Source organism: Chanodichthys erythropterus, chromosome 23 (genome assembly GCF_024489055.1).
Source record: "Chanodichthys erythropterus isolate Z2021 chromosome 23, ASM2448905v1, whole genome shotgun sequence".
Taxonomy (NCBI): Eukaryota; Metazoa; Chordata; class Actinopteri; order Cypriniformes; family Xenocyprididae; genus Chanodichthys; species Chanodichthys erythropterus.
Genome location: NC_090243.1, coordinates 32,755,178 through 32,770,177, shown reverse-complemented (window position 1 = coordinate 32,770,177; position 15,000 = coordinate 32,755,178). Strand labels below are relative to the sequence as shown.

At 39.0% G+C, this 15,000-nt stretch overlaps 2 protein-coding genes across 23 annotated transcripts in view; one reads left to right on the top strand and one right to left on the bottom strand.

The window, feature by feature from the left end:
* Positions 1–15,000, top strand: part of mppe1 (metallophosphoesterase 1) — a 323,001-nt gene that overhangs the window by 34,100 nt on the left and 273,901 nt on the right. The window lies entirely within an intron of this gene.
* Positions 10,826–15,000, bottom strand: part of LOC137013837 (uncharacterized) — a 49,405-nt gene continuing 45,230 nt past the window's right edge. Inside the window, exon 2 of the mRNA XM_067377812.1 lies at positions 10,826–11,887. Coding sequence (XP_067233913.1) covers positions 10,857–11,887 — 1,031 coding nt within the window. The 3' untranslated portion in view covers positions 10,826–10,856. The remainder of the gene's footprint in view (positions 11,888–15,000) is intronic.

Sequence of the window (15,000 nt, the reverse complement as noted above, 5' to 3'; positions counted from 1 at the left end):
GACTCAAGGCTACAGCCCTGCCACACTCCTGTCTTCTGGGTGAAGAATTATGTATGTTTGTTGCCAATTCGTACTGCACATTTGTTGTTCGAATACATTGATTTAATAATGTCGTAAGCTTTACCCCCTACACCGCTTTGTAAAAGTTTGTAATATAATCCGTCGTGCCAAATAGAATCAAATGCTTTTTTGAAATCGACAAAGCATGCAAATGTTTTTCAGTTTTTGGTCTGTTTTACTTGTTTATTGATTAGGGTGTAAATGTGGTCGGTTGTTCTGTGATTTGGAAGGAAGCCAATCTGACTAGGACTCAGGACATTGTGTTCGGTAAGGAAGTTTACAATTCTATTGTTTAAAATACTGCTAAATAACTTCCCCAGATTACTGCTCACACAAATGCCTCTGAGATTATTAGGGTCCAATTTATTCCCACTCTTATGAATTGGGGTAATAAGTCCTTGGCTCCAGATGTCAGGAAAACAGCCTGAACTAAGTACAATGTTGAATAATTTGAACACAGCCATCTGCAGCTCAGGTGTGCTGTGTTTCAGCATTTCACCCAGAATGCTGTCAGCACCACAAGATTTCTTACATTTTTGGCTTTTGAGTTTGTTTGTCAATTCTTCATGTGTAATTGGGAAGTCGAGTGGATTTTGATTATTTTTAATTGTGTCTTCATAAATTTGTAGATTTTGGTTGATCAGATTATAATTGTCATTGAGTTGTTTTCGTGGGATTTTGTTATATACATTTTCAAAATGTTTTGTCCAGATTTTTCCATCTTGTATTGGTAGGTCTTGTGGTTTTGTTGTGCTCAGATTATTCCACATATCCCAGAACTGATTCTGATTTATTTTCTATCTTCCTGTAAACTTTTGGTAAGATGGTGTTGCTTTTTCACTCTAATTGTGTCTTTGTATAGTTAGGGCTGTCGCGGTTAAGGAATTTCCCTTGCGGTATTTTTGAGTGGCTCAATAGCGCGATATGCGGTATTACCGCCATATATATATATAATACAGGGCTCTCAAGTCTCACGCATTTCAACCCGTTCACACGCTCACACGCCACACCATGTATTTCTCACGCAGAGAAATCTCCAGGATAACGCACAACAAGTTGCGCCGCTATTAGAGGAATCAAGCGAGTTCCCCAGAGTTCAGAAGGTCCTGCCATGCACCAGTTAATCTAATAAAAAAATATCGCTACCGAACAGCCAATCAGAAAATAGAATTACTGTATCCGGGTAAGATTTAGATATTCCCGCCACAAAAATATTTATGTTCCGATTCCAACGACACATTCTGTGATTCACGGGCTCGCGCACTGATTCAGATGCTCGCTGAAGTAGTTAGCTACAGAGGAGGACATCTGTCAGTCACATTGATTCACATCTGGCTACAGACTGATCGTGATCGATGTGGGACCATATCCTATGAGTACAGTAAGTCATACTTGGGTAAAATTGGTTTTATATTCGCACATTCGGACTTCTGATAAATTCAGACTTTCCAATAAATGTGCAATAAATTAATGTTTGCGAATTTTCGAATATTCGTGTATATAAAGCTGCAGTCAAAAAATGTACAAAAAATATATAATGAGAATATACAACATGAATCAATTTTCCAAACCATGTTTCTGTCTTATCCTGAATCATTATGGTAAACTTATAATAAGTGTTTATATTCGGACTATTTCAGACCGGACTGGTAGGACTCGCCGCAGAGTATGACTTTGTGACTCGCCATAGACATACCAGACATAGCTCCGGCTAGAATGTTCCTCCGCAAGACGCGTGCAGTTCTGTTTATTAACCGCTAGAGGGCCAAAAATCGCGGACAGCAGCTTTAAATTACGATTATTTTGAGAAAATGAGAGACGTTTTTTATTTTTATTTTTTATTCAAGTTGTCGTCACCATTTCTGAACAAACTTATGATTAGGTAATATACACAACAAGTTTGTGTTTTATCTTAAGGTTTTCATTCAGTTTAAAACCGTAATTAAAAACAATATGTGTAAACAAAAAATATAGGCCTAAAGAACAAAAGCATTATAGGCTCAAGCAGCGAGCGGGAAAAAACACTAGTAAAGCAGAGCGCGCCAGTTATCGTGACAAACGTAACGTACATATAAGGTACACTAGAGTCGGAATATGGTTACCATGTTTATATTGTTTCACATTACAATGTTGAGGAAAAACAACAATATAATGTGTATGATTATATTACCATTATCTATCTCTCACACTCACTCACATACACACAAAAATGCTGAATTAAATAAATATTTTTTATTTGTACGAATGTGTCATTTTTCATATCAGACCCCCGTCCCCACCCAAACCCCCGTCGCCGCCGAAATCTCACTCTGAACTCAGTTCAAAACTTGAGAGCCCTATATATATATACAGGGGCGCAACTATCCAGTGTTAGAGGGGTATGCAGCAAAACATTTTGGCGCCCCCCCCCCTTCAAAATAAATAAGTGTGCCGGACATCATCATGTATGGGTTTGAAATAATAAATGTTTATTTTAAAGTATATCAGACAGCCACTGTAAGCCTACCATAATTATATGGTATATATGTACACATATATATATATATATATATATATATATATATATATGTATGTATATTATTAACAATGTTATCAAAGAATAAAAATTTACAAACAGAATAAACAGTTAGAATTAGTCAGTCAATGGTTCTCAATGCCCAATCCTATGTTGCTACCAAACATTCAAAAGTGCTCTAAATTGCGCTCTAAATTGCGCTCTAAATTGTAACATGACGTGCCTTCTCACTTGCCCATTTATCTAGTATTGCATCAAATGAAATGGTTCGTGCCACACTGTTTTCAATTGAAATGACTGCTAACTGGTTTAAGCGATCATTACTCATGTTGGAACGAAGGTACGTCTTTATCAGCTTTAGCTTGCTGAATGATCTCTCCGCAGAGGCAACTGTCAAAGGCATTGTCAGGAAAACTCTCAGGGCTACTGTTACATTTGGAAAAACCAAATCAAGGTTCTCCTGTAGGAGGAAATTTAATTTATCCAGAGCCTTTTCATGACCCCTAAGTAGACGGCTCGCTGGGTAAATTTCCTGAATGATATCCCTTGAAACATCATTGGTAGCTAGGGCATACCTTGTCACTGATTCCTCCAACTCAGCTTTTGTCATGTGTTCCATTTTAAAAATGAACTTAAACTTTTCGGACACAAGCTGAAGATTGCAAAATCTGTCAGACAACTCCTGAATTACTGTGTCAACAATTGCATTGAAAACCATGCACCTAAAATGGGTCTCAGGTTCCTGTTCATAATGGCCACTGCTGGAATCATCACCATAAAATCTCTTTTGCTTTCTGAAACGTCTCTCTCTAAACTCAGGGGAAGCATCCATCTCAATGGCTATTCGACGTGCAATGTCAAGGGATTTTTGAAAGCCCTCCACTCTATACTTAAGCAAGAATTCTTTAAGAGAGTCTATCATTCTAATGGCAGTGTCCATCGAGATGTTCACTGCTTGCATTGCCTTGCTGACATAGGTGATTTCTGACAATAGATCATACCAAACCAGGAGGCACATGAGGAACTCCATGCTGACAATCTCGCTAGACAGCGACTTTGCCTCTGAGACAGTTTTGCTGTCTTTTTCCACTTCCTCAAGCTTTTCCAAAGCATCAAGAATCCCCCCTAACTGGAAACGTACAGCTTTGACGGAGTCTATTTTTGCTTCCCACCTGGTATCACTCAGAGGCTTCAGTGTTATGTCCACAAATTCTTTCAGAATATCCCACCTCTTCACTGAAGCCGAAAAAATGGTGTACAGTCTTTGGAGAGTGCCAAAAAAGGTTAGACACATTCTGTTTGACGACACAGCATCACATAACAGAAGGTTCAGACTGTGGCTACAGCAGGGGATAAATAGTGCCTCTGGACACTTCTGCTGCACCAATGCTTGCACACCCTTGTGTATACCCCTCATATTTGAGCCATTGTCATAGCTCTGCCCCCTACAGTTAGCCAACTCCAACCCCAGGTTATCCAGAACCCCAGTCAGTGTTTCTGTGAGGCCTTTACCAGTTGTGTCTTTCACGACTGTGAAGCCAACAAAAGACTCATTGATGGTGGCATTCTTATTGTCATCTGTATGAACATACCGGATTATTACGGAGGCCTGCTCCTGCTTTGAAATGTCAGGTGTGCAATCCAACTCCACTGCAAAGTACTTGGAGGCTTTGACCTGGGCACAAATTTGACCAAGTACACATTCTGAAATTGAATCTAAAAATTCATTTTGAGTGCACCACACTCTTAGCCCGGATTTTATATTTACTTAAAAATATAATTACAATATACTTAAAATATTTAAGTTTGGTTGCATTACTTATAAAATATAAGTAAATTCTACTAATTTGTGGGTGTATTTGAATGTTAATAAATGTAAGTTAAATGCACTTAAATTAAGAAGTTTTTCTCCTGACCACGCCTCCTTCACACTGGTTTGTGGCAGGTAATGACGCCATTTTGTTGTGGTGTGTGTGAATTCAAGGAGCTGTTGATGAGCAGTTGGAACATTTGTTTTGGCTGTTCTACAGACATTTTTTTCCTAACATTTACCTTTTTATAGTTTTTCACCAAAGGAGAAAATCACAATTTTTAAGTTACCATCATCGAGGGTCAGGGTTTGTTTTAGTTGAGCTCTTGACCCTTAACTTTTTAATATTAGATTTTGTTTGGTCAGTTTTAACTGCAATAAAACCAACCAGACAAGCCAAGTTAAAAGATGATCAGATGATGTTGGTTATGTTTTCACATAATCATTATTTGATCTTAATCACTGAACTCATTTAGGGTCCAATCTCTGAGTTAGATTTACATTATTGATTACAGAAGCACTGTGATTCTACAGCGGAGGATCAACTTTTATAATACAATTTTTTTTTTTTAAGTTGTTCTTATCACAAAAAAAAATAAATTATATTTTAGGCACATACAGACATCAAGAATCAGCCTGTGAATCTCAACGACGGTGACAAGCAACATGTTCTGATAAACAGATCAACTCTGAACATTAGAAAACAAGCTGCTAAAAAGTCACAGAAAAACGGCAAAATTTAAATAGTGAGAATAAAGAAAATTACTAAGACAATTCAGCTCATAATTTATTCATGCAGCAATGCATGATGGGAGGCATGGATGAATTTTGATTGGTGGCAAGTTAACTTGCTTAGTACATTGAACTTAAATATACTAGTTGTAATAACTACAAAGTAATTAATATTACAAAACATTTTAAGTTAAATGAACTTGAATTATTAAGTTCACATTACTTAATCATTACTTAATTTTTTTAGGGCAACCAGTTTCCTCAAATTTTTTAAGTAAATTCAACTTATCCGGGCTAACAGTGCAGGAAAGATATCCTGTGGTTTCTTTAGAAGCTACCTTCCTAAGATGCTCTGCTAGTGTAGCATCATATCGTGCTATGACCTCAAGGACACCCAGGAAATTTCCATTTTTAGGATCTCCTAACTTAGCATTTTTCCCCCTTAGTGGCAAGTTCCTTTCTGCAAGGAATAGTATGCAGTCAATCACTCTTGTTAACACACTTCTCCAGTGTGCCTTTTCAGCATCTATGGCTCTTTGCAATGTTCTGTCAATAGTTTTACCAAGGCGTAAGCGTGATGCTAATTCTTTCCACAACAGATAAGCATTTATGTGATCACCACTGGTTTCATGGTGCTGCAGCGTTTTTGAAAGACACTGCCAGTTATTGTACCCTACCACAAAGCGTGTGTCAACAACTCTAGCTCCACCAAAAAGCTTACATGCAAAACAATACACTTTATTTGTTCTTTTGGAGTACAGTAACCAATCCCGCTGCACTTTTTCTCCATTGGACATTGAACGAAAACAGTATGCTTTAGAAAAACACCTTCTACTCTTGTCTGATCTTGGATATGGTCCATCAGGACATTTCTGTGGACCATTCTCAACCATACACTGCCTAAATGAGTCCCCAATCTGGTGTGGTGGTGGCCAGTCAGATGGATCTTCTGAGTAATGCCTCGTCTCAGCCCTCTCCTCTTCACCTCTCTGTTCCATTTCCACCTCCATCTCCTCTTCACCTCTCTGTTCCACATCCTCTTCCACCTCATCTTCACCTCCCTTTTCCACATTCTTCTCCAATTCCTCCTCAGTGGTGAGTGGCTTTCCATCTCTGTCTGCACTAATTTTTACCCAAAAAGGACACAGTGAATAGGCTGGTAAACAGAACTTAGTTTGGTGTGGTCTAACTAATATAACTCCTACCTGATATCATCACTGGTCTCATCTTTACTTGATGTCATGTCTGTCTCTTTTACCTCTTGCCTGTGTTCTTCTCCACTAAGACATTGTCAAACAAACATTATGAACCTGTTGGTATCAAGTGGCTCCCTCTACACTTCCACCTAATGTTAGACCTACCTGTTGCCTTCCCCTGTCTTTCCTGATCCACCATCCTCACACCTGAATGAAATAAACTCACTGTTAAATATAGCAGCCTAAATTCAATTTTTAAATCAGCCTAGTGCTGGCATCAGATAAGACAACTATTATGCAGTAAGATTGTGATGCTGTTGAAATTACATTACATTTTGGATTATAAAAAGTACAAATATGGCACACACACACACACACATATACATATGTAATTACAGGGTCACATCTCTCTCTCTCTGGTCTGTGCTATACATACATACATATACATATACATATATATATACACACACACACACACACACACACACACACACACACACACACACACACACACACACACACACACACACACACACACACACACACACACACACATAGCAGAGATCTTTAAAGGGAGAGAGAGATGTTACAGCTTACATGTCCCAGCAGATGTAACTGTAGCCTATCTATTTGTTCTAAAATCTATTTGTTTCCATGATAAACCAGCCTTATTGCATAAGTAATGTTTTCCAGCTTCTAGTCATTTATTGTGCATGCTACCTTATATTTACCAGTTGTCATTTTACTTTAATAAAATTGAGATATGTCATGCACGGGATTGGTACCAAAGGTTTTAACCAAAATCTAAATGTAGATATCAGCAACATTATTTTGCAGTAAGTTAGTAAACACTTGTCAAGTCAAGTCAAGTCAAATTTATTTATATAGCGCTTTTACAATTGGTAATTGTTTCAAAGCAGCTTTACATATTAGAAGCACAGAAAAAAAGGGAAGTGGTTAAAACTGTACAAACAAGCGTGGTAATATGTAACATATACAAGATGGTGCTACATTAAGCCAATGTCGGCTGACTTCCAGGGGTGGAAAAAACCCCCTAGGAGAAAAACCCAGCGTGCTAGCACTGGGAAAAAAGTCCTAGGAGGGAAAAAACCCCTTGGAAGATATATATATGTAAATGTATATGGAGATCAAAATCTGAATTGTACATTTTTATTTTAGAGATTAAAAATCTATTATATATAAATACACGTAAGCGGATACGGGGATCCTGGGCTACGTTGTAGTCAGGTCCAGACGCAGGTTCTCCATCTGACCTGGATACGGCCTGGATCCAGCACCCGGCAAACCTCAGGATAAGCAGAGAGACAGATATTAGCGTAGATGCCATTCTTGTTCTGATGTACAGGTATATCTAGTGTTATAGGAAATGTTCTCGGTTCCGGCCGACCTAATTATTGCAGCGTAACAATCCTTTAACGGATTTGAAAAATGTTAATGTATTGATAATGTGTTATGTGTATGCAAGAGCAAAGAGATGTGTTTTTAGTCTAGATTTAAACTGACAGAGTGTGTCTGCTTCCCGAACAATGCTAGGAAGATTGTTCCAGAGTTTAGGTGCTAAATAGGAAAATGATCTGCCGCCTTCAGTTGATTTTGATATTCTGGGTATTATCAACTGGCCTAAATTCTGAGATCGCAATAAACGTGAAGGACTATAATGCATTAAGAGCTCACTTAGGTACTGGGGAGCTAAACCATTTAGAGCTTTATAAGTAAGTAGCAAGATTTTAAAATCTATACGATGTTTAATAGGGAGCCAATGTAATGTTGACAGAACTGGGCTAATATGGTCATACTTTCTGGTTCTAGTAAGAACTCTAGCTGCCGCATTTTGAACCAACTGTAGTTTGTTTAAAAGCCGAGCAGAACAACCACCCAGTAGAGCGTTACAATAATCTAGTCTTGAGGTCATGAATGCATGAACCAACTGTTCCGCATTTGTCATTGAGAGCATATGTCGTAATTTAGATATATTTTTTAGATGGAAGAAGGCGGTTTTACAGATACTAGAAACATGACTTTCAAATGAAAGATTGGTATCAAAGAGCACACCCAGGTTCCTAACTGAGGACGAAGGTTTAATGGAGCACCCGTCAAGTGTTAGAGAGTATTCAAGGTTTTTTCGTGAGGAAGTTTTTGGTCCAAAGATTAGGAAATCAGTTTTTTCTGAATTTAATAATAAGAAATTTCTTGTCATCCAGTTTTTAATGTCAGCTATACATTCTGTTAGTTTTGTGAATTTGTAGGTTTCGTCAGGGCGCGAGGAAATATAGAGCTGAGTATCGTCAGCGTAGCAGTGAAAACTAACACCATGCTTCCTAATTATCTCTCCTAAGGGCAGCATGTACAGAGTGAAAAGCAACGGTCCTAATACTGAGCCTTGTGGTACCCCATATTTAACCTGTGATCGATACGACATCTCTTCATTAACTACCACAGACTGATAACGGTCAGATAAGTATGATTTGAACCATGCCAAAGCAATTCCACTAATGCCAATATAGTTTTCAAGTCTTTTTAAAAGAATGTTATGATCGATAGTGTCAAAAGCAGCACTGAGATCTAATAACACTAATAGAGAAATACAGCCACGATCGGATGATAGGAGTAGATCGTTTGTAACTCTAACGAGAGCAGTCTCAGTACTATGGTATGGTCTAAATCCTGACTGGAAATCCTCACAGATTCCATTTCTTTCTAAAAAGGAACACAGTTGTGTTGAAACTGCCTTTTCTAGTATCTTTGACAGAAAAGGTAGATTCGAGATTGGCCTGTAATTTACTAAATCTCTCGGATCTAGTTGAGGTTTTTTAATAAGAGGTTTGATAATAACCTGCTTAAAGGTTTTTGGCACGTGTCCTAGTGTTAAAGATGAATTAATTATATCAAGAAGTGGACCTACGACCTCTGGAAGCATTTCTTTCAGTAGTTTAGTCGGCATTGGGTCTAACATACATGTCGTTGATTTTGATGATTTGATAAGTTTAGATAATTCTTCCTCTCCTATAGCGGCGAATGATTCTAGTTTTACCTCAGGGACACTACAGTGCACTGTCTGAAGAGAAACTGTAGACGGTTGCATGTTTATAATTTTCTCTCTAATATTATCAATCTTGCAAGTAAAGAAGTTCATAAAGTCATTACTGCTGTGCTCTATGGAAACGTCAGCAGTTGAATCTCTGTTTCTAGTTAATTTAGCCACTGTGTCAAATAAATACCTAGGATTATGTTTGTTTTCTATTAAGAGATTTGAAAAATAAGTAGATCTAGCATTTCTTATGGCTGTTCTGTACTCAATCATTTTCTCTTTCCACGAAAGGCGAAAAACTTCTAGTTTTGTTTTCTTCCAACTACGTTCAGCTTTTCTAACAGCTCGTTTTAGAGCCCGAGTGTGCTCATCATACCACGGCGTTGGATTAGTTTCCTTAATCTTCTTTAGACGTAAAGGAGCGACCGCATCTAATGTGCTGGAAAAGAGAGAGCCAATAGTTTCTGTTGCAGCATCGAGTTCTTCTAAGTTGTCAGGTATACTAAGGCGATGAAACTGCTCTGGGAGATTATTTATAAAGCAATCTTTAGTGGCAGACGTGATTGTTCTACAATATTTATGGCTGGGTGGTGGTTTTGTAGCCTTGGCTAATTGTATTATACACAAGACTAAATAATGATCTGATATATCATCGCTCTGCTGTAGAATTTCAACAGCATCAATATCTATTCCATGCGACAGTATTAGATCTAGGGTATGATTGCGACAATGAGTGGGTCCTGACACGTGTTGTTTAACTCCAATAGAGTTTAAAATATCTGCAAATGCCAATCCAAATGCGTCTTTATTATTATCTACATGGATATTAAAATCACCAACAACAAGGACTTTATCCGCAGCCAGTACTAACTCTGATAGAAACTCAGCAAATTCTTTGATAAAGTCAGTATGGTGCCCTGGTGGCCTGTATACAGTAGCCAGCACAAATGTCAACTTACATAATGTTACATAAAGCACCATCACTTCAAAGGAATTATATTTGAAATTCTTTTGAATGATTCTGAATATATTACTATAAATTACAGCAACACCTCCCCCTTTGCCTTTCTGTCGAGGATTGTGTCGATAATCATAACCTTGAGGACTAGATTCATTTAAAGTAATGTAATCGTCTGGTTTTAGCCAGGTTTCTGTCAAACACAGCAAGTCTAGTTTATTGTCTGTGATAATTTCATTTACAATAAGTGCTTTTGAAGAAATAGATCTAATATTCAGTAACCCAAGCTTTATCATTTGTTTATCTGATTTATCTGTGATTTTCATTTTTTGAACATCAATTAAATTTTTACCCTTAAAAGGTTTTGGAAGTTTTTTGTATTTACTAGTTCGAGGTACAGACACAGTCTCTATGTGATAATATCTAGGTGAAAGTGTTTCTATGTGCTGTGAATTATCTGAGTTCTGTGACGTGAGGCGGCTAGCAGACGGTCGGTTTAGCCAGTTTGTCTGCGTCCTGATCTGGGCCCTGGTTTGTCATGTTTCAGCTCTAAGACTATTTGCCAAATTTCTAGAGAGAAGAGCAGCACCATCCCGGGAGGGATGAATACCATCTCTTTTCAACAGATCAGGTCTGCCCCAAAAGCTTTTCCAATTGTCTATGAAACCTATATTATTCTGCGCACACCACTTAGACAGCCAGCCATTGAGTGATGATAACCTGCTAACTATCTCATCACTCCGACGAACAGGAAGAGGGCCAGAACAAATTACTTTTGCTGACATTGAATTTGCGAGTTCACACACCTCTTTAATGTTAATTTTAGTGATCTCCGACTGGCGAAGTCGAACATCATTTGTGCCGACGTGGATAATGATTTTAGAATATTTACGTTTAGCATTAGCCAGCACTTTTAAATTTGCTTTGATGTCAGGTGCTCTGGCCCCCGGCAAACATGTGACTATGGTGGCTGGTGTCTCTATTTTCACGTTCCGTGTAATAGAATCGCCAATTACTAGGGCACTTTCAACAGGATTCTCAGTGGGTGCGTCACTGAGTGGGGAGAACCTGTTTGATGTTCTAATCGGAACGGAAGAGTGGTGTTTGTTCTTGCCATTATGCCGCCTCACAGTCACCCAGTTAGCCTGCTGCGTGGCTTCTACAACCGGAACCGAATGTGTAGTGTTTACTAGGCTAGTCGCATCCAAAGCAGTATCTAAGGCCCTTTCATTCTCACTATCCTCAATTAAAGTTTGGATGCGTGTCTCTAATTCTGAGATTCTCTCTGTCAGCCTGACAATATCCCTGCATTTATCACATGTGTAAGTCTCACTGCTGACAGAAAGAGCTAAGCTGTACATGTTGCATTTACTACACATGATAATCGTCGGACATGACTGACCGTGTGTTTGATGAGCGCCGTCCGAAAAACTGCAACGCACACGGGACTCGCTGGCTGGATGTCTCGGTCGCTTGCCGGTGCCTGGGGCGAGGGTGATGTGCGGGACGCTGTACCTCGCGGTGGATCGATGAATGCCGGGCAGCAACGTCTCCACAGCTTCCCGATCTGGCGAGGACAGATCAGAATAACATACATCGGATAAATCCGCCATTCAATCGACAAGGAAGGTTGGTTTAGAGGAAAAAAAAAGAAAGTAGACGGTAGCTAGCAGGCTATGGCTAACACTAGGTGATTACGCTGGTGGATTGCTAGTAATAAATCGTTCCGTTTAGTAATACTATGCAATAGGTTAAGTAATCTAGTGAAAAATAAGAAAGTTATATTATGCGAATAGGAATAAAGAGAAGGATTTAGGATAATCTCCACGAAGCTCCGAGCGTAGATCAGACAGCTGGCAGGCAGCAGCGTTGAACCGGTTGAAAAGGTATTACAATATTATTGTACATGCTACCTTATATTTTTCAGTTTTCAGCTCAGCAACCTCGGTTTTGCATATTCTAAGCTAGCTACATATTCTGTCTTAGCAAACACTAGCTAGTCCGTTAACATAAATAACGTATTGCAAGCCTCCAAGCATAGACGTCACATTTTAAATCCTACCTGTTGCCTTTCACCATCCACTTATTTAACTGCTGTCGCATCCCTCGACATGCCATCTCCTTTTCCCTCTTTCTTTTTCTGTTTTTAGCCCCCGATAGCTTTTTTGCTTTATCCATCTTGTTCGAAACAACTCACTAACGTTACTGCTGCTCACTCAGCGCTGCGCCCCGCCCACTCGCGATATTACCCGTCTAAATTCTATGATGGAATCTTATGAGGGCACCGGCGCCTACTCTAGACTGTTAGTCCTCTAAAATTTAAATAACTTTTTTTTTTATATATAACTTTTATATGCATTTATATAACTTTTATTAATATTAAAAAAAAACAAAAAAACATCGCTTTGGCGCCCCCCATGGTGCGCGCCCCTATGCGCCGCATATAGCGCATACCCACTTTTTGCGCCACTGTGTATATATATATATATAAATATATATATAAATGAGAGAGAGAGAGAGAGAGAGATCATATTCAATAACGAAACTAAAAAGAGCATTGAAGTAAAGAGAATGTCAAAATAAGGGTCTACAAAACAGAACATAAACATGACAATAAGATGGTAGAGCTGTTGTATGTATAATAGTTAGTTCCGATCATCGAATCTGACTAAACAAGACTTTCTGCTGATATTTCACGAGTATAAGCAGAACTAACGTTACTCATCTCTGCGCGTTCTAGACGGGCTGTCAGTCAGTGCAGTTACATTGTTATGACACAAGGTGGCGGCAAGGGACTGTTTTTGAGTCTTTAAACCGTTCATTCAACTGCAACGTTCAAAAACACAGATGAAATGAAATTAAACAAGCTGTTGAAATCATTTTAACGTTGAGCGCCACTTTATAAGGCTCAGCTGACCAGTAATGCTTCGATGCTAAGGCAGAGATTTCGCTATCCTTGGACACGACAACTTTTTTTCACGAATATATCTCGGCCTGAAGGACAGACACAGGTAATCGCACGTGCTCAGTCGATCTCTCTCACATTCACTGTATGTTTAGGCTTGTTTAGTGCAAATCTACGGAGCCTCTGTACAAATCACCGTGGTACACATTATGCTATCATTATTACCTTATTTAATATTTAGTACATGTGTATGAAGTGTAAAACGAGAAGGACATAGCCTTTCAAAAAATAGAAAACATGCAAATATCGCGGTTGCTGCGGTTTTTGCAGTGTTCTGCGGTTGGCTCGTAAAAAGCGCGGTATTACGAAATTGCGGTTATCGCGACAGCCCTATGTATAGTTTTAGTTTTGAACAGTATTCAGTTCTGATGTCTGTGTTTTTTGGTTCTTTTATGTTTCAAATTTGATAATTTTCTAAGTTGTTTCCTTAGTGTTTTGCAGACTGAGTCAAACCATTTTTCATCTTTTGGTGTATTTTTAGTATATTTTTTGCCTTTCTTTTTCAATTCACTTCTATGTGCTGCTTTTTTGAATATGTAATTGATTTCATTTGTAGCCAAATTAACACAATCTTTGGTTGTTTCAAATTTCTCATTAATGAATGTATTTATTAAATTTTTTAGTTCTTCCGAATTGAGGGCTTGGATAAATTTGTCTGGGCTGTCTTGAGCCCATTTGTATCTCTGCTGGACCTGATACATTTTGCAGGTTTCCAGCCTGTTTTGTTCTGGTGTGTGATGAGTTTTGATATAGATGTTAGTTTGGTTATGGTCAGAGAGTGGAGTTTGCTGTTTGACAGTAAATGCACTGAAGGAGGAAGGTCCATGTCAGTGATGGCATAGTCAACTACACTAGCTCCAAGACCTGAACAACACGTGAACCTCCCTAAAGAGTCCCCTCTGATCCTGCCGTTAAGAATGTACTTAGGCTCGGCAGAGCTGCACTCTACCGTTTTTATTTACAGTTTGGTCAAGGCTGTTTCTTGGTGGGAGATTTTTTGTGAGGCTCAGGGATTTTTGGCCAAAGACATGTTCATTGCCCTTTGGATCTATGTTATCTGGTTCAGATCCTGTTCTTGCATTAAAGTCTCCACACAGCAGCACATTTCCCTGGGCCTGGAAATGGCTGATTTCTGTGTGGAGGTTGTTCAGATATTCCTCATCATGGTAAGGGGATTCTGCTGGAGGAATGTAGATGGCACAGATATAAGTGTCAATGCCTGAAATGCCAATTTGGTTGTTTAGTTTTAACCAGCAATGAAATTTTCCAACTGTAGTAACAGAAATGTGTTTGGCCAGATCCTCCCTGTACCACACCAGAATTCCTCCCGAGTCTCGTCCACGATGGGCTGTACTTAATTTAACTGAGGGCACAATTACTTCATAGTAGCCTGAGGGACAGTAGGTAAGCACATCATTTCTACACCAGGTTTCAGTGAGAATGATAATATCAGCATCTTTGATATTTTTCAGAAATTCAGTGTCTGTGCTTTTAGAACCAAATTGATGGCCAGCAGGTGGACGTGAAGTTGGTGACCGCAGGTTTACAAGTGTGTAGTGAGCCATAGGTGGGTGTGGGTGTGGTGGATGATGTGGGATGCTTGTCCAGCTGTCGTCTTTCCTCACTGGGGTCGGAGGGGTGTGTCTGGGCATGTAGGGGTGGATGGGCCGGTAGTGTTCTGGGGGCGGTAATAGATGTCTTGGTGATGTTGGGCT